The following is a 20,709-nucleotide window of genomic DNA, read 5'->3' as shown; positions in this document are numbered from 1 at the left end:
GTGTGTTAGTTGTTGATGAGCGCTGGGGGGAAAACTAAGGGAGAGCAATAGGTAGAGTGAAGGAGTAGGGTGCCAAGGGGTGGGGAGGAAGGACTACCACCTACCTATCTATGCTAATATTCAAAGCTCCTTAGCTGGGAAATTCTTCCCTACAGCCAACCAAATACCAGTCGTTAGTTGATGATAATTCTTGCTCTGATTGTATTTTTCCCTCTCATTTATTCCAAAAAGTAGTCAGGCCCCTTGTATTCCCATGTTTCAGGGGAGTTTTCTGTTGTGGGGATCAAAGGCAGAGCTTGGCTGTCTTCTTGACCTGAGTTCCTTGAGGGTGGGAAGGGTGGACTGGGAACAAGGAGGCCAGTGCCTCTCGGAGGAACAGGCAGGAGCAGGAAGGCAGAGAAGAGATTCTCTCAGACTTGGAAGAGGTCAAAAGTCTGTCAGTGCCCTGGGAAGTGGCAGTACCTCAGAGAATAGCACCATGGTGCACCTAGGGAGGTTGAACCTAGGCCATCAAGGTTCCCAGCCTCCGAACAGATTATTTTGTCCCGGTGTAGCAAAGAAGCTGTTAGACTACCTGACTTCAAGGAACTTGGACAAAGGTATTATTCATGTAACCATTATGGGTTGAAGAGTAATGATCTTTCCTCACTCTTCAGGCACCATACATACCTTTCCAATTTATATGAACCTAGGGAAAGTAAAGGGTGGCCCTAAAATGACTGAGATCAAATTTTGTATCTTCCTCGTTGGATGAGGGCTGTCATATTCAATTTTACGTAGCAAAAATAAGGTTATGTGACATTGCTTACACATTCAAGTTTGAGGAGTAAGATTTATCCTGCTACAACTCCGGGTTATTGTATCTTGATTAATTCTTATGTGGAGAAGCAATCTTAAAATACAAAGCAACAGAAGTTATGAATTTCTGCAAGATTGCAGATTTCTCTCCACCTGTCTTACTGAGTAGGCAAACACATGTGTATTCTTTTCCTTGAATTTGCCACTTTATGTTAGTATCTGATGATAGCACAAACCCTATTCAGTGAGTCAAAAGTTACTGAGAGGGAACACTCAAATTCCTCCTCAAACCCTGGGAAATGTAAAATGATATTAAAGCCTTCAGTCAGTCAGTAACACCTGTTTGAAACAAGATCACATAGGATAGTAGTTTACAAACTTTTCAATTTTGGACACAGCTAGGAATTTTCTCACACACAGGGTACTATCTTTCCCTGTCTAACCATCTGTTTGGTCTCAAACCTCATCCTTACTCCAAATATTTACATTCTTATTCATCTGTCAAGAATATATCAATCAAGAATCATCTTTACACTTATAAATTCACATAAATTTTTAGACCATATATCTTCCTTCCTTTTGTGTAATTACTTATTTTTCTATTACTAAAATTTAATAAAATTGAGAAAACTCAAGTTGCCAAAGTAATATAAATATAATGAATGACATGATATTCCCTCTTGGGGTCATAGAATTTACTGGAATTTAGAGATGCCCAGCCCTTTCTATACTCTCATCTGAAGTCATTGATCTTAATCCTTGACTTTACAAGCTTTTAGCTCCTTGAAAGTTTGTTAAAGAATTGCCTTCAAAGTTTCTTTTTTAAACGTGTGTTTTAAAACTTGTCTGTGTTTTGTTTTGTTTTGGAGTGGGAAGTAAGATAATTTGAAAGTTCTAAAATTACTAGATATACCCAGGTTTTGGTGAAAGACATAAGTCTTTAGGACTACAAAAGCTAAGGACAAAAATAATGATTTTCACATAGCAAACTGAGGTACAAGACTACGTATGCAGGACTTGCAAAGGAGATGCCAAAACTGGCCTGGCACCCTTTACCCCAATTTACATAAGGATATAAAAGGCTTGATGTTGAATATACAGAACTTTCTTTGGAAAAAATGATGGTGTACTGTGGCATTTTCCCTTCACCTGCTATCTTCCCATCTTGGGAAAAAGAAGGATGATCATTATCCTGAACCTCATGTGTAGGATGAGGGATTTTTTGAGAGCTTGATGTGTGTACTCTGGAGCTTGAACAACACAGCATACTTGTGTCCAACTTCTCCCTGAGAAATCTACAGAGTGAGAGTTTCTGGTTATCAGGTCTGGTGGCAGAGTGAAGAGAGCTAGCAGCACTGGGAATGGCCAGCATTCCACAGTTTTCAGGAGCAATAATGCAGGCAACATGGGAGAAAGAGAGGTCATTTTAGACGGGTCCCCATCCAAGATATCTTCCTGCTCCCATGCAGTCTAAGCAGAAAGATGGAGAAAAATGGTAATGGGGTAGGGTTTGAAAGCAACCAGCTAAAAGAAGGACCTTGCCCCTGCCAAGGGAGCTGTTGCTAGTTGGGAGAAGATGTTCTTCAAAAACCCACAAAGCACTCCACAATAAAAAACACTTCAAGCCCAGGAAGCACCAACCCCGGAATGCCACAATAACAGTCAAATAACATTTTCTGCAATTTCTCTCCCATTCTCTACACCTAAGCCTCTCAACCCTAGAGGACCTAGAAGATGTAGGGAAAAAGGAGAAGCACATAGAGAAAAGGAAAACCACTTGCAGCCTGAAGAATGCCATTAGCTTGTGGAGCACAGAAGCTTTAACTTGAAATGAAGTTTGGAATGGTGTCTCTTACATGCGAGCAGGCATTTTAGTTTGAATTTGGGAAGACTAAGTAACTGTAAGACATTTTATTAGCTGAGAGTTACCAGGAAAGTCACAGGACCTGCTGTAGATTTCAGGCAAGGCTTAAGAAACATCTAGATTTCAGTTGCAAGAGTGAGTTTGAATGGCAGTTACTTTCTGCTTGAGCTTGAATCCTATTTTGAATAGTGTTTGGCTTTAATAATTCTTTGTTAAATCTGAAGTTAATTATCTGTTTGACTTCTGACTAAAAAGGTAAATGTAAATGTTTTCATGCCTTTAAAAGATAATTTTTGTTTAAAAAAAGGATAGGTTTTGCCTGAGTTGGGGCTTATTCAAAACATCATTGTTTCGTTTGTTAACTTTTTCCAAAATATAAACCTTCAAGTTAAACATTTATCTCGTTAAATACTATAGTATTTTAAAATTGAGCTTAATCACAATTTATTACTGTAATTCATTCAAGCATGATGTTCATTCATCCTTCACAAACTTTGACCTGATGATTAGTATATGGAGTGAATCTATTGAGTCTTTATTTCTTTCTTGTGAATCCAGAAGGCTTTCCCTGGCAGATTCCAGTTGAAAGATTATGATAATATCTCAAAGATCTTAATTTATGAAAGTGATTACAAACAAATTTTTTGGGTAGCTTCCCTAGAAGAATTCAATTTAAGTAAATGTGAATCACTTTAGTATGTCTTGAAAAATACATAAACTCACTCAACTGAAAGTTTTATTTTAATTAGAAAAGAAATTGTTTGTTCAGGTAGGAAATTTGGTTTTTTAAAAGAATGTAGGATTACTACTTTTATTTTATTGTCCTGGTAGAATTGGCTAATATAATTAGCCAAAGAAACAAGCAGAAGTACACATACAGGAAAGGAAAAAGCAAAATTAGTAGTAGTAGTACATGATCATTTACTTAGAAAACCCATGGAACTCAAATGGAAAAACTATTATAAACAATAGAAAAACTATTATAAACAATAAGAAAATTCAGTTGTGTAGCAGTTATAAAATTACTGTGCAGAGGTGACCAATGTGAAAATATGAAGGGATAAAAGTTCTCATTTATAATAGCAACAAAGCATATACAGTACACTAGAGTAAGCTTAAGAAGCATGTGCAAGATCTTTATGACTGAAACTTTAAAATGCTAATAAGAGAAAATAAAACGTAAGAAAATTGAAAGATATAATCTTCTTCTTATGGAATATGTAATATAAAAAGATGTCAATTCTCCCTAATTAATTTTAGTGCAATCTGAATTTTACAAAAGGACTTAAAACTAATTCTAAAATGTGTGGGAAAATTAAACATAGAAGAGGGCGTTAGGCCTATAAAATATAAAATTATAGTAAAGCTCCAGTAGTTAAAGCCCTTTGATACTAACAGTGATTTGAAAGATTAAAGAATAATACCGAGTTCAAAAATAGACTCAAAAGTACTTGGAAATATATAGGTAGTGGTTAAGCTTGTATTTAAATAATTAAAGAAAAGTTGTATTGTTTAATAAATTGCATGGGTACAAATGGCTAGCTAGTTGGGGAAAAAAATGAAGTGGAAGCTATACCTCACATCCACATTGGTTCTAGAAGGATGAAAGATTTAAATGAACAAAAAAGAAAATACAAGTATACTAAAAAACTATAAACAGGAGAAAATATTTGCAACACATATAGCAAAGGGCTACTTTTTTAATATATAAAAGTATCTTACAAATCAATAGAAGAAAGACCAATATAAATATTAACACAAGACTTGAATAGTCTAGAAAAGAAAATATAAATGGATTTTAAAAACAGGAAAAAATTGGTGAATAAGTCTGGGGATCAAATGTACAGCATGATGAATATAGTTAATAATATTGTTATTATATACTTGAAAGTTGTTAAGAAAGTAGGTCTTTTTTTTTTTTTTTTAAAGATTGGCACCTGAGCTAACATCTGTTGCCTATCTTCTTTTTTTTCCTTCTTCTCCTCAAAGCCCCTCAGTAAGTAGTTGTATATTCTGGTTGTAAGTCCTTCTAGCTCTGCTGCGTGGGACACTGCCTCAGCATAGCTTGATGAGCAGTGCTAGGTCTGTGCCCAGGATCTGAAATGGTGAAACCCCGGGCCGGCGAAGCAAAGCATGAGAACTTAACCACTCGGCCGTGGGGCCAGCCCAAAAAGTAGATCTTAAATGTTCTCACTACACACACAAAAAATGATTATTATGTGAGTTTTATGGAGGAGTTCACTAACCTTATTGTGGTAATAATTTGCCAATATATGTGTGTATCAAATCATCATTTTGTACTCCTTAAATTTACATAATGTTGTATGTCAGTTATACCTCAATAAAGCTGGAGAAAAATATGAAGAATTGCTCATAATTACTGAATTTAAGAAATGAAAATGATACTAAAGAGGAAATGCCGTTTTTCTTTGAAAATTATTGACAGAGATCTAAAAGTTTCATAACGTAAGTGTTTCTAGGGTGTGAGGAAACATGTTGTTTGTGGCATTGAGCATGTATGACCCTCTCATTCAAGAGTGATTTCACAATAGCTTCCAAAATTTAAAATAAACACATACATTAAACCTGGTAATTCAACATCTAGGAATTTATCCTTCAATATATTTTCACGTGGGCAAAATGACATATGGACAAAAAGTTTTTACTGCAGCATTATTTCAAATTGCATAATATTAGAAACAACCTAAATGTCCATCACTAGGGCATTTGTCAAATAAATAATGTTACATACCACATATATGGATGTACATACATCTGTTTCCTCATTCCTTAGGTTATCTCATTCAGTTTCTTGACTTTAAATACCGTGTGTATGTGTGTATAATTCCCAAAGTGTATATGCAGTTCAGTTCTCTTTCCTGAATTCCCTTACCAAACTGCTACTCAGTATCTCTGATGGGATAATAGACATGTCATACTCAACATGTCTGAACTCTTGATCTTCCTTTCAAATCTCACTTCCTTGACAGCCTTCCCCATCTCAGTAGAGAGCAAATTCCATCCTTCTACTCCTTCAGTCCAAAAGCCTTAGAGTCATCCTCTCTCTCTCACAACAAGTTTTCAGTTGGTCAGGAAATTCTTTTTGCTCTACCTTCAAATTATATCCAGAATCCTACCAGTTATCACCACAGTGGCTGCTACTATCCTGGTCTACACCACCATCATTTCTTGCCTGGATTATTGCAACAGCCAGTTGTCCTACGTCTACACTTGCTTCGGTATAGTCTATTCTCATCAAAGCAACCAGAATGTTTGTTTTAAAACATTAAGTCAACTCATATGTCATTCTTCTGCTCAGAAGCCTGCAATGGCTCGCATTTCACTCAGAGTAAAAGCCAAAGTCTCTACAATGGCTTGAAAGGACCTCCATGATCTGGCCCGTGTTGATTTTCTGACGTTCCTTATTACTCTCCCTCTTCCTCATTCAGCCTCAGCTACTTTGGCTTCTTTGACGCTTATTGAATATACTTGTATTCTCCCTCCATAGAGCATTTGTTTCTGCCTGCAGTGCTCTTTCCTTGGCTATCTGCATGGCTAACTCCCTGACCTCCTTTGGATCTTTGCTCAAATCTCACCTTTTCAATGAGAGTTATCCTGACCACTGTATTGGCTTACGTTTTCTTTATTGTATAGTACTTATAACCTCTTACAATATACTGCAGCCTTTACTTCTTTGTTATGCTGGTTATAGATTGGCTTTTTCACTACCTAGAATGTAAGTTTTATCTGTTTTCTTCAGTGATAGATCCTGAGAGTCTAGAATATGTTGAATCAATAAATAAATGAAGCAATCTGCAAGACAAATTGAAAAACTCCAAGTATATATAACTATTCATAGAATTCTATAAAAATAGATACATAGATAATGTATTGCATGTAGATGCATGCAATATCTCTGGAAGACTATGAATCAAATTGGTAATAATGGGTGCCTTTGGGAGAAACACTCAGTACCAGGGATGGGTAGGAGGCACATTCTATACTTTTAGAATGTGCACCTATCACTTCTTCAGTTAAAAAACAAATTTGTCGAAAAATACAATGCATAGCTAAGCCTAATTCTGGAATTCAAAATTCTTTTTTTTTTTCCTGCTGAGGAAGATTGTCCCCGAGCTAACATCATTTTCAATCTTCCTCTCTTTGCTTGAGGAAGATTGTCCCTGAGATAACATCTGGGCCAATCTTCCTCCATTTTGTATGTGGGAAGCTGTGGCAGCTTGGCCTGGTGAACAGTGTGTAGGTCTGCACCTGAGATCCAAACCTGTGAACCCTGGTCCACCAAAGCAGAGTGCTTAAATCTGATTACTACACCAACGGGCTGGCCCCTTAAATTATTTTATTGAGGCAACATTGGTTTATAACAATATATAAATTTCAGGTGTACATCCCTATATTTCGATTTCTGTATAGACTACATCATGTTTACCACCAAAAGTCTAGTTGCCATCCATCACCATACAAATATGCCCTTTTACCCCTTTCACCCATCCTCACTCCCCTTCCTCTGTGGTAACCACCAATCTATTCTCTATATCTATGTGTTTGTTTGTTGTTGTTGTTCATGTATCTTCCACATACAAGTGAAATCATACAGTATTTGGCTTTCTCCATCTGACTTATTTCACTTAGCATAATACCCTTAAGTTTTATCCATGTTGTTGCAAATAGCAAGATTTCATCTTTTTTATGGCTGAGTAGTATTCCGTTGCATATGCGTATACCACAGCTTCTTTATACATTCATCCATTGATGGGTGCTTAGGTTGCTTCCAAGTCTTGGCTATTGTGAATAATGCTACAATGAACATAGGGGTGCATGTATCTTTTCAAATTTATGTTTTTGTGTTCTTTGGATAAATACGCAGAAGTGGAAGAGCTGGATCATATGGTAATTATAGTTTTAATTTTTTGAGGAATCTTCATACTGTTTTCCATAGTGACTGCACCCATTTACATTCCCATCAGCAGTGTATGAGGGTTCTCTTTTCTCCACATCCTCTCCAGTACTTGTTATTTCTTGTCTTTTTAATAATAGCCATTCTGACAAGCTTGAGGTGATATCTCATTGTGCTTTTGATTTGTATTTCCCTAATAATTAGTGATGTTAAACATTTTTCATGTGCCTGTTGGCCATCTGTCTATCTTCTTTAGAAAAATGTCTATTCAGATCCTCTGCCCATTTTTCAATTTGGTTGTTTGTTTTTTTGTGGTTGAGTTGTATGAGTTCTTTATATATTTTGGATATTAACCCCGTATCAGATATATGATTTGCAGATATCTTCTCCCAATCGATAGGTTGTCTTTTCATTTTGTTGATGGTTTCCTTTGCTGTTCAGGTGCTTTTTAGTTTGATGCGGTCCCATTTGTTTATTTTTTCTTTTGTTTCCCTTGCTTAGAGAGACATGATATTCAAAAAAATACCACTAAGACTGATGTCAAAGAGTGTACTGCCTGTGTTTTTCTTCTAGGATTTTAATGGTTTCAAGTCTTACATTCAAGTCTTTAATCCATTTTGAGTAAATTTTTGTATATAGTGTAAGATAATGGTCTACTTTCATTCTTTTCATGTGACTGCCCAGTTTTCCCAGCACCATTTATTGAAGAGACTTTCCTTTCTCCATTGTATGTTCTTGGTTCCTTTGTCAATGATTAGCTGTCCAGGGATGTGTGGGTTTATTTCTGGGATTTCACTTCTGTTCTACTGATCTGTATGTCTGTTTTTCTGCCAGTACCATGCTGTTTTGTTTACTAGAGGTCAAAATCCTTTATAAAATAAGAGTCTTAGCTTTTGAGTTCCTTAGAAGATGTTTAATTGTGTTACCACTAGGTGGCACATACTTACTGATAAATTCTTAAGACTCTCAGACACAGGTTTTAAAAAAAGCTTTTCAGTTACCCAAACTCACCAAAGTTCACTTTAGCTATATATTGCATTGGTTTTTTTCGAGAAATTTCCTTAACTTCAATGGCTTAGTTGCTATATCAGATTTTAGATGATTTTTCAGTATCTATAATTTCTTACTTAGCATCATTATAACATTGGAGTTGCAGAAATGTCTTAAATCTGCAAATGCTAGCTTAAATGTTCTTAAATTAGTTTATATTTTCTAGTGTTTATCAAACTGTATCTGCCTATCTTGTCATCTTTTTCCCTATGAAATAATAAATTAAATTTAAAGATTCTGTGTGTAAAAGTAGATTTTTGTTTGCTCATATTGTTTCACTGCCTTTATACCAAATAAATCAGTATCCAGGACCACATGCAAACCACTTTCTGAATGCTTATTTAATATGCAGTGAGATTAGGCAAATGGGTACTGTAGAGATACAAAGATGAAATGTTGCTTATTATCTCTGTCTTCAGGAACCTTTCATTTTTATGGGTGGAGACAGTCATGAATGCAAATAACTATAATAAAAGTCAGAATGTAGTAAATGATTAAATGAAAACATTAAGTGTAATGGGAACCGATAGTTGATATTAATTTGGGGACTCCAAGGATAAGGTGGAATTTGAGAAAGAGCTTTAAATATACAGTTTCATTTTCTGAATGAATTGAATATAGGTGTTATATAGATTTCCATTTCTGTGTGAAGGGTGAGTTATCTCATATCTGAGATAAAGATACGATTATTATAAGCAAGTGGCAAATATGGATTAATAGAATAAATACCTGTATTCTTTTTGATAGTAAAGTTTTCAAAAAGAAAATGATGGCATGCAGTTTATCAATTGTAACATTTAAAAACATAAAAACCTTTTTTGGGCACGTTCTAAAATAACACTGAAAAAATTATTGGGCGAGATAATTTTTATAGTCATTTTTTATTTTTTTTTTCCTTTTTCTCCCAAAGCCCCCTGGTACATAGTTATGTATTTTTAGTTGTGGGTCCTCCTAGTTGTGGCACATGGGATGCTACCTCAGCATGGCTTGATGAGTGATGCCATGTCCGCGTCCAGGATTCAAACTGGCGAAACCCTGTGCTGCTGAAACAGAGCACATGAACTTAAACACTCGGCCACAGGGCTGGCCCCCATACTCATTTTTAAACTAGAGATTCTTTCATTCTATTTTTCTTTTCAAATTACATTTTTTATAAAATTAAATAAACATTTAGAAAAAGTTCTGTATTCAAGTAGAATAACGTTTATTGAGAACCTACTGTGCCAGAAAACTGTCATCTGTTATTTCATTTAATACATACTCATGAAACTTATGATGTATGACCTGTTGTCCGTATTTTACAGATGAAGAAATTGGGGCACAGAAAGTTTAAGGAACTTGTCCGCCATGACACCAAAACAAGATGTGAATGGAATTAATTTTCTTACAATAAGAAACTTGACTTTTCAATTTCTGCCACTTCCACTATGTTACCACTATGTTACTTAAAATTCTACCACTATGTTATTTAAAAGGGAATCAACGTTATTCTAATAAAATGGATTAATATTGACTACTTTGTTACATTGGTCATCTTAACTTTTTGTAACGTTCTAAGGGTGAGATGAATCATATTAAAATATTATCTTACTGAATCAAGAATCTCACCCTCGGGCCAGCCCGGTGGCGCAGGGGTTAAGTTCACACATTCCGCTTTGGCCGCCTGGGGTTCGCTGGTTTGGATCCTGGGTGCGGACATGGTGCCGCTCATCAGGCCGTGCTGTGGTAGGCGTCCCACATATAAAGTAGAGGAAGATGGGCACAGATGTTAGCTCAGGGCCACTCTTTCTCAGGAAAAAGAGGAGGATTGGTAGCAGTTACCTCTGAGCTAATCTTCCTAAAAAAATAATAAATAATAAATAAAAAGAATCTCACCCTTTTGGCTATTAACGTGCAAAATTTCCACAACTTTGCTGTATTCTAAAGTAATAATAAAATAATGTCAGATACCAAAGTCTAAGTAATACGTTGTACACTGCTTAAATTAGATTTAGTTCCAGCTCAACAGCTAGATCAAGTGGCTATTAAAACAAAAGTATATATTTAGGGGCTGGTCCAGTGGCATAGTGGTTAAGTTCTTACACTCCGTTTCTGCGGCCTGGGGTTCATGGGGTCAGATCCTGGACACAGACCTACACACCACTCATTAAGCCATGCTGTGGCAATGTCCCACATACAAAATAGAGGAAGATTGGCACAGATGTCAGCTCAGGGCCAATCTTCCTCACTAAAAAGAACAAGTGTATACTTAAAAAGGAATCTTGGGGCCAGCCCCATGCCTGAGTGGTTAAGTTCACACACTCCGCTTTGGTAGCCCAGGGTTTCACTGGTTCAGATTCTGGGTGCAGACCTAGCACCTCTCATCAAGCCATGTTAAGGTGGCATCCCACATAGCAGAACTAGAAGGACCTACAACTAGAATATACAACTATGTACTGGGGGGGCTCTGGGGAGAAGAAGAAGCAAAAGAGGAAGATTGGCAACAGATGTTAGCTCAGGGCCAATCTTTAAAGAAAAAAAGAAGGAATCTTATTATTTTTCTGTTTCTTTAGCCAGGAATATGTAAGAAGAAGAAGAAGTGGTATAAAAGTGCACTACAAGAAGCACACGTCCTCTATGGATCCTCACATGAGCAAAGACTAGAAATGTGCCACCTGTCAAAAAAGGGTATGTGAGTATTTTATTTTTTACCACCCCAAAATAAGGATTTATTCAGATGCATGCTTTCCAAAATATGTTTGCACGTTTAAAAATCTGTCTTTATCTTCATAGGAAAATGGTGTATCTTTGTCCACTGAAAAGTCATTTTCGTGTGGATTAATAGTATGTATTTTGCCCTCTGAAACTATTTTCAGTGTCTAAACATGCACTCTACTTAAATGCAAGGGTTTTAATTAGCACTTCTGTCATCTTCTTTGCTCTTAGACTATCTACAAAGGTCCTCTTGTGTATTTCAAAATTAAAAGCCACAACTTTAAAATATATTTTTGAGGTGAAACTTTCACTTGGATATGCTGTATTATTTCAGAACAAAGTATTTTTCAAAATGTTTTATTTTTAAATAAATTCAAGGCAAAGATAAAAAATAATCAACTTTTTTTAATTAGGTGAAAAAATGATAGTATTTTATTTCAGGTTTTTGTTTTTTTGGTGAGAAAGATTGGCCCTGAGCTAACATCTGTGCCAATCTTCCTCTATGTTGCCTGTGGGATGCTGCCACAGCATGGCTTGATGAGTGGTGTGTAGGTTGGTGCCTGGGATCTGAACCTTCGAACTCAGGGCCACAGAAGTGGAGCGTGCAAACTTAACCACTATGCCACCGGGTCAACCCCAGGTTATTTTTTAAAAAATAAAAAGTTCTTTTTGAATCATAAATATTATGGTTTATAGATAGTTTTTTAAATGAGTTCATCATAGGGATTATGGTCAGTATAATACATTTTTAATTCCAAAAGAATATGATTGTCCCATAAAAGTGATAATTTTCAATAAACAAATATGTCTTTAAATTTTTCTGCTTAGTGATCATAATTTTTTATCTTACAAGATCTCTCGTTACTTTATCACCTTAAGTTCTAAAACAGATTACTCTATGGAAGGATCTGGCTTTTGGTGATGACTGATTTTAAAGTAGCAGTGATATTTTTTTCTCCTTTGGAAAAATTTAATATGTAATTTTAAAAGTTATATGTGAAAACATTGTATTTAAGAAAAAGTTTAAATATTAACCCAGTCATGTAAGTTTAGATTTTAAAGCAAATAAGTATGTTCGAAAAGAGTGGAAAAAGAGTGACTAGCACAACTATTTGGAGATGAGGAAAAGAGACGTTTATTACCTCAAATGTAGTTTTATTCCTTATGCTCAAGATATAATGTCTTGGTTTATTAGCAATAAAGGTTGAACTCACTCTGTTGTCACAAATACAATTTTATGTTTTGCACAGACTATGCATTTCTCTTGTGTAACCAAAATAAACTTTGAAATATTTCATTTTTTAAGACATTAATACTTTGAAGCAATATAGTCATTTACTTTTTAACATTATATTACAGCCATTTCACACTAGCAGTAGATCCGCTCTCTCAATAAGTTATGGAACCATGTCTTTGCTGTTGCTGTGTGTGCCAGGGTGTTTATGTCTGGGTCTTTTGGCATTCTTGCTTGTCCAGAGACTCTGGAGAGGGGTTATTTCTGATTGGTTTTGCAGCAGCAGACCATTTTCTTGCTGAAAATCTGATGATTTTTGCGTGCAGAATTTGATGTAATTCAGTCTGATTATAGAAAGCCATATGCCTAAAGACTTTCATTTTGGCCCTGAGATAGCCAAAATGGAGGGGCATGGTTAGACTTCCTGGAGTTCAGCCTGTCATAACAGGCTCACTCATTTCGTACTCACTCTTCATTATCTCCAAAATAGACAATTTAACCCTTTTGTCTGCTTAGCTTCCAGGGTGAATTCTAGTACATATTCAGCTTCTTACTGTGTTCAAAAGTAGTTTTGAGAGATAATTAGCCATTATTCAGATATCTTACAAAAGGTGAGTAGCTTAGAGGCAAACCACACATTTCATCTTAGCAACTTTGGAGATTTCTTCACCCAGAAATTTCTTCTTCTAACCCAGAGATAATTACTACTCATTTTTTGGCCGAAATTCTTCCTACCCTGCTGAAATTGGCACACTATTATGTTTGATGCAGCTCTTTAATTGTTGAAATCTTCAGGGTCAGTATTTGATATGTAAAGATCAATCCAATCATACTATAACAAATTTTAAAGTCCTGTCCACAAGATTTGGTTGACCCGTTTCTGTTGTATTAACTATTACTCCAAATAAGAATTCTTCTCCTGGGGCTAGAAAGCTTTTTCTTATATAGGAACATTCATTGTAATTATATATATATATTTTTTTGGAAGTTCTCTCTTTTTTTTTTTATTGAGTTCACAATAGTTTACAACATTATGAAATTTCAGTTGTACATTATTACTTATCCATCACCATATAAGTGCTGCCCTTCACCCCCTGTGCCCACTCCCCAACCCCCTTCCCCCAGTAACCACTGAACTGTTCTCTTTGTCTGTGTGTGTGTTTGTCTTTCACATGAGTGAAATTATCTGGTGTTTGTCTTTCTCCATCTGGCTTATTTCGTTTAAGATAATACCCTCTAGGTCCATCCATGTTGTTTCAAATGGGACGATTTTGTCTATTTTTATGGCTGAGTAGTATTCCATTGTATATATATCCCACATCATCTTTATCCAATCATCAGTCAGTGGACACTTGGGTTGCTTCCATGGCTTAGCTGTTGTGAATAATGCTGCAATGAACATAGGGGTGCATATGTCACTTTGAATTGTTGATTTCAAGTTCTTTGGATAGATACCCAGTAGTGGGATAGCTGGGTCATATGGTATTTCTATTTTTAGTTTGAGAAATCTCCATACTGTTTTCCATAGTGGCTGCACCAGTTTGCATTCCCAGCAGCAATGTATGAGGGTTCTCTTTTCTCCACAACCTCTCCAACATTTTTTATTTTTTTGTCTTAGTTGTAATCATATTTTTTAAATGAATAGAGTGTTACCCATATAGTCTCTTTATGATTAAGCCTTTGGATTTTTTGTTCTTGGCAGGGTTAATATTTTCTTACATGCTCTATATTTTAGAGTGGATATTTTTATCTCTACCTTTTTTTCCCCAGAATTATTTGTTGTTTTTTTTTAATTGACTTTATTTTTTAGAGCTGTTTTAGGTTTACAGCAGAATTAACCAGAAAGTACAGAGTTCCCATATGCCCCCTGCCACCCTGCCCCCCCGACAGCATCCCGCACTATCAATATCCAGCACCATAGTGATACATTTGTTGCAATCTATGAACCAACATTGACACATCATTATCACCCAAAGTCCGTAGTTTACATTAGGGTTCACTCTTTGTGTTGTACATTATGAGTTTTGACAAATGTATAATGTCATGTATTCGCTGCTGTAGTTATCATATAAAATCATTTCACTGCCCTAAAAATCCCCTGTGTTTCACCTATTCATTCCTCCCCCATTCCTACTCCTCCACCAACACCTGGCAACCACTGATCTATTTACTGTCTCCATAGATAGTATGTCATATGTTTTTCCAGAATGTCATATCGTTGGAATCATATAATATGTAGCCTTTTCAGATTGGCTTCTTTCATTTAGTAATATGCATTTAAGTTTCCCCCATGTCTTTATAGCTTTTATTTTTTAGCACTGAATAATATTCCAGTGTTTGTATGTACCACAGTTTATTTATCCATTCACCTACTGAAGGATATCTTGGTTGTTTTCAAGTTTTGACAATTATGAATAAAGCTGCTATAAACATCTGTGTACAGGTTTTTCTGTGGATGTAAGTTTTCAGCTCCTTTGGGTAAATACCAAGGAGCGTGACTGCTCAGTTATATGGTAAAAGTATGTTTGGTTTTATAAGAAACCGCCAAACTATCTTCCAAAGTGGTTGTACTATTTTGCATCCCTGCAAGTAATGAATGACATCCTGTTTCTCCACATCCTCACCTGCATTTGGTGGTGTCCAGTGTTCAGTATAGTTTTGCATTTTACATTTAGATCTGTGATCCATTTTAAGTTGATGTTTGTGAAAGGTGTAAGTCCTGTGTCTAGATTCGTTTTTTTGGCATATGGATATCTAGTTGTTCTAACATCATTGGTTGAAACACTATCTTTTCTCCATCATATTGTCTTTGCTCCTTTGTCAGAGATCAGTTAGCTGTATTTATGTGAGTCCATTCTGGACTCTTCTACTCTGTTTCATTGGTCTTTTTTTATTCTTTTCCCAATACTGCACTGTCTTGATTATTGTAGCTTTATAGTAAGTTTTGAAGTCAGGTAGGATCAGGCCTCTGATTTTGTCCTTTTCAATACTGTGTTGGCTAAGCTGGGTCTTGGCCACTGCATATGAACTAGAGAATCAGCTTGTTGATATTTACAAAATAACTTGATGGGATTTTGATTAAGATTGCATTGAATCTATAGATCAAGTTAGGAAGAACTGACATCTTGACAGTTATGAGTCTTCCATACATGAACATGAACTATATCCACATTTATTTAGGTCTTCTTTGATCATCAGAGTTTTCTAGTTTTCCTCACATAGCTCTTGTCTTTATTTTGTTAGATTTATGCCTAAGTATTTCATTTTGGGTGTCAGTAGTGTAAATGGAAATGCGCTTTTAACTTCAAATGCCACTTGCTCATTGCTGATAAATAGGAAAGTGATTGACTTTTATATATTAACCTCGTGTCCTGCAACCTTGTTATAATCAGTTATTTGTTCCAGGAGTATTTTTCTTGATTCTTTTGGATTTTCTACATAGATGACCATGTCATCAGCGAACAAAGACAATTTTCTTTCTTTCTTCTCAATCTGTACTTTTCTTTCTTTTTCTTGTGTTATTGCATTGGCTATGAGTTTCAGTATGATATTGAAAAGAGTAGTGGGGGGAAACGTCCTTGACTTATTCTTGATCTTAGTGGGAGTTTCTCACCATTAAGTATGATGTTAGTTGTAGGTTTTTGTAGATTCTCCTTATCAAGTTGAGGAAGTTTCCCCCTATTTCTAGTTTACTGAGAATTTTTGTTGTGAATAAGTGTTGGCTTTTGTCAAATGCTTTATCTGCATTTATTGATATGATCATGTAACTTTTCTTCTTTTGCCTGTTGATGTCATGAATCGCATTAATTGATTTTGAATGTTGAACCAGCCTTGTTTACCTGGAATAAACCCTACTTGGCTGTGGTATGTAATTCTTTTTATACATTATTAGATTTGATTTCCTAATATTTTGTTGAGGAGTTTTTCTCATCTGTGTTCATGAGAGATATTGGTCTGTAGTTTTTTTGTAATGTCTTTATTTAGTTTTGTTATTAGGATAATACTGGCCTCATTGAATGAGTTAGGAAGTATTCCCTCTGCTTCTATCTTCTGTAAGAGTTGATAGGGAATTGGTATAATTTCTTCCTTAAATCTTTGGCAGAATTCACCACTGAACTCATCTGGGCTTGCTGCTTACTGTTTTGGAAGGTTATTATATTGATTTAATTTTTTAAGTAGATATAGGTCCCTTCAGATTGTGTATTTCCTCTTGTGTGACTTTTGGCAGAAAGTGTCTTTCAAGGAATTGGTCCCTTTCATCTAGGTTATCAAAGTTGTGGACATAGAGTTACTCATAACATTCCTTTATTATCCTTTTACTGTCCATGGGATCTGTAGTGATGTCCTTTCTTTCATTTTGGACATTAGTAATTTATGTTTTCTCTCTTTTTTTCTTGATTAATTCTGGCTAGAGGCTTATTGACTTTATTGATCTTTTCAAAGAAACACCTTTCATTTTGTTTATTTTCTCTGTTGACTTCCTGTTTTCAATTTCATTGGTTTCTGCTCTAATTTTTCTTTTCTTATGTTTACCTTAGATTTAACTTGCTCTTCTTTCTCTGAGTTTCTGAAGGTGGAAGCTTAGATTATTTATTTTTGATCTTTATTCTTTCATAATATGTTTTCAATACTATAAATTCCCCTCTAAATACTGCTTTCACTGCATATCACAAATTTTGATAAGCTGTATTTTTATTTTCATTTAGTTCAACATATTTTTAAATTTCTCTTGAGATTTCTTTTTTGACCATGTGTTATTTAGAAACATGTTGTTTAATCTCTAAGTACTTTGGTTTTCCAATTATCTTTCTGTTTTTGATTTCTAGTTTCCATGTGGTTTGAGAGCAGACTATTATATGACATCTATTTTTTTTAAATTTGTTAAGGTGTGTTTCATGGCCCAGAATGTAGTCTATCTTGGTGAATGTTCCAAATGACCTTGAGAAGAATCTTTATTTTGCTGTTGTTGGATGAAGTAGCCTGTAGATGTCTATTATCCAGTTGGTTGATGGTGTTAAGTTCAACTATATTCTTACTGATTTCTGCTTGCTCTTATCTATCCATTTCTGATGGAAGTGTGTTAAAGTCTCCAATTAGAATAGTTGATTCATTTCTTTCTTCTTGAGTTCTGTCAATTTTTGTCTCACATATTTTGACACTCTGTTGTTAGGCACATTCACATTAATGATGTTATGTTTTGGAGTATTGACTACTTTATCATTATGTAATGCTCCCCTTTATCCCTCATAGTTTTCCTTGCTCTGAAGTCTGCTCTGTCTGAAATTAGTAGAGTTACTCCTGCTTTGTTTTAATTAATGTTAACATAGTATATCTTTCTCTATCCTTTTATTTTTAACCTATATACATGTTTATATTTAAAGTGAGTTTTTTGTAGACAACATATAGTTGGGTCCTATTTGTTGATCCATTCTGACAGTCTCTGTCTTTTATTTGGTATATTTAGATCATTGACATTTAAAGTGATTATTGATACATTTGGATTAATGTCTACCATATTTGTTACAGTTTTATATTCCTTTCCCTTATTTTTTGTTCTTATTTTTTCTTCCACTCTTTCTCTACCTTTTGCGGTTTTAACTGAGTATTTTATATAATTCTATTCTCTCCTTTCTTATCATAGTAATGATACTTTCTTTTTAACTTTTTTAATTGTTTTCCTAGAGTTTGCAATATTCATTCACAAGTTATCCAAGTCCACTTTCAAATAGCACTATACCACTTTATAAGTAATGCTTGTACCTTATAATAACAAAATTTTCTAATTCTTCCTTTGTCCGTTGTATCATTGCTGTCATCATTGCATTATACATGAACATGTACCTATGCATATACAAAAGCATATATATATATACATAAGCATATAAGCATGCTTTTATATATATATATGTACACACATAAGCATACATAATTGAATATATTGTTACTATTATTATTTTATTTATTTATTTATTTATTTTTTGAGGAAGATTAGCCCTAAGCTAACATCTGCTGCCAATCCTCCTCTTTTTGCTGAGGAAGACTGGCCCTGAGCTAATATCCATGCCAATCTTCCTCTACTTTATATGTGGGACGCCTATCACAGCATAGCTTCCCAAGCGGTGCCGTTTCGGCACCTGGGATCTGAACTGGCGAACCCCAGGCCACCAAAGTGGAAGGTGCAAACTTAACCGCTGTGCCACCAGGCCAGCCCCAACTATTATTATTTTGAACAAACTGTTTCCTGGTAGATACATTAAGAATAAGAAAAATAAAAGTTTTTATTTTACCTTCACTTAATCATTATCTGATGCTCCTCCTCTCTTTATCTGATCTGTATCATTTTCTTCTCTTTTTTAACATTTCTTGCAAGGCAGGTCTACTGGCAACAAATTCCCTCAATTTTTCTTTGTCCAACAAAATATATATTCCTTTACTTTTGAAGGATAATTTCACAGTGTACAGAATTCTAATTTGGTGGGGGGTTTTTTTCCCTCAATGCTAAATATTTCACTCCATCCTCTTCTTGCTTGCATGATTTCTGAGGATACTTTGGATGAAATTATTATCTTTGCTCCTTCATAGGTAGGCGTTTTCCCCCCCTGACATCTTTCAAGATATTTTCTTTATCTTTGATTTCCTGTGGTTTAAATATGATATGCCTAGATGTAGTTTTTATTGGCATTTATCCTACTTGCTATTCTCTGAACTTCCTCTATCTGTGGTTTGGTGTCTGACATTAATTTGGAGGAATTCTCAGTCATTGCTTCAAATATTTCTTCTTACTTTTTCTTTTCCTCCTAATATTCCCATTACACATATGTTACACTTCTGTGGTTATGCCATAGATCTTGGATATTCTGTTCTGTTTGGGGGTTTTTTTTCAGTCTTTTAGCTTTGCTTTTTATTTTTTGAAATTTCTATTGATGTATCCTGAGGTTCAGAGATTCTTTCAGCTGGGTCCAGACTACTGATGAGTCCATCAAAGGCATTCTTCAAATCTGTTTTGGTGTTTTTGGTCTTTAGCATTTGTTTTTTGTTATTTCTTAGAATTTCCATCTCTCTGCTTACATTACCCATCTGTTCTTGCATGTTGTCTACTTTTAACATTAGAACACTTAGTATATTAACCATAATTGTTTTAAATTCACTGTTTGATAATTCCAACATCTTTGACATATCTGCATCTGCTTCTGATGCTGGCTCTGTTACTTCAAACTGTTTTTTGCCTTTTAGTATGCCTTGTAATTTTTGGTGTCAAGGTGAAATGAGATACTGGGTAAAAGGAGCTGTGGTAAATAGGCCTTTAGTAGTACAGTGGTAAGGTGTGTGGGGTAGAGGAAGCGTTCTATAGTCCAATGATTAGGTTTCAGTCCTGGACTTTGAACTTCACAAGTCCTTCTCATTTTTTTTTTCACTCCCTTCGGTGGTACAAGATGGCTAAAGGTGGCCAGAATTGGATATTTCCTTTCTCCCACGTGGAAGGCTGGATCAGGCTGGATTTGGGTATTTCCCTTTCTCCACATTGGCTAGCCCTGAAAAAAACCCAACAGGTTAGGCTCTGGTAAAATAGTTTCTCTTGATGGTAGGCCTAGTGAAAAAGAACTAAATGCTCTGGCTTATTTCAGAATGGTTACTTCTTTCTCTCACTGCCCAAAGCACAAGGGAATTTTTCTCTAATCTTTGCTGTGAGGACCTGGTAGAGTTCCTGGAGGTAAACTCACAAGAGTGGGTCTCTCTCCCCCGTGACTGGGTCCCCCTAGAGTTTTTGTCTCAGGCTTGTTCACACTGAGGGTCCAGCAATTCATCAGTTACAGCACTGACTGGTTCTTGAGATTTCTGCTCTGGTAAGTTATGATTCTCTGTATTCACCTGTCTGTCCAAACTTGGGGGCAGTAGTTTGCCCTGTGACCTCACTTCTCTGAGGGATATGAGAAGAGTTATTGATTTTCAGTTTGTTCGGCTTTTTACTTGTTGTTAGGATGGTGTGGTGACTTCCAAGCTTCTTACATGCCATACTGGAAACTGAACTATCCTCTACCTTTTTAATAAAATGCTCTCAGCTATCACATTTAAAGAAGCACACACTGACAGTTTTCTGAGGCCATGAATGGAGGACAAGCTTTAAAAAAATTATTTAAGGAAGAGAAGCCAATG

The 20,709-nt window shown here is 35.4% G+C and overlaps 1 protein-coding gene across 5 annotated transcripts in view; it reads left to right on the top strand.

The window, feature by feature from the left end:
• The window catches only part of ZCWPW2 (zinc finger CW-type and PWWP domain containing 2), a 150,001-nt gene that overhangs the window by 83,493 nt on the left and 45,799 nt on the right, over window positions 1–20,709 (top strand). For all 5 annotated transcript variants that reach the window (XR_006889307.1, XR_006889308.1, XM_046665760.1 and 2 more), the window contains one exon: window positions 11,180–11,294. Coding sequence is in view for 3 of the 5 variants with exons in the window: in XM_046665760.1 (XP_046521716.1) it covers window positions 11,180–11,294 (115 nt within the window). In the remaining 2 variants the exon portion in view is untranslated. The remainder of the gene's footprint in view (window positions 1–11,179; window positions 11,295–20,709) is intronic.

The sequence above is a fragment of the Equus quagga genome, chromosome 1 (assembly GCF_021613505.1).
Source record: "Equus quagga isolate Etosha38 chromosome 1, UCLA_HA_Equagga_1.0, whole genome shotgun sequence".
NCBI lineage: Eukaryota > Metazoa > Chordata > Mammalia > Perissodactyla > Equidae > Equus > Equus quagga.
Note: the sequence above shows the minus strand (reverse complement) of the source record. Positions and strands in the feature narration are given on the sequence as shown.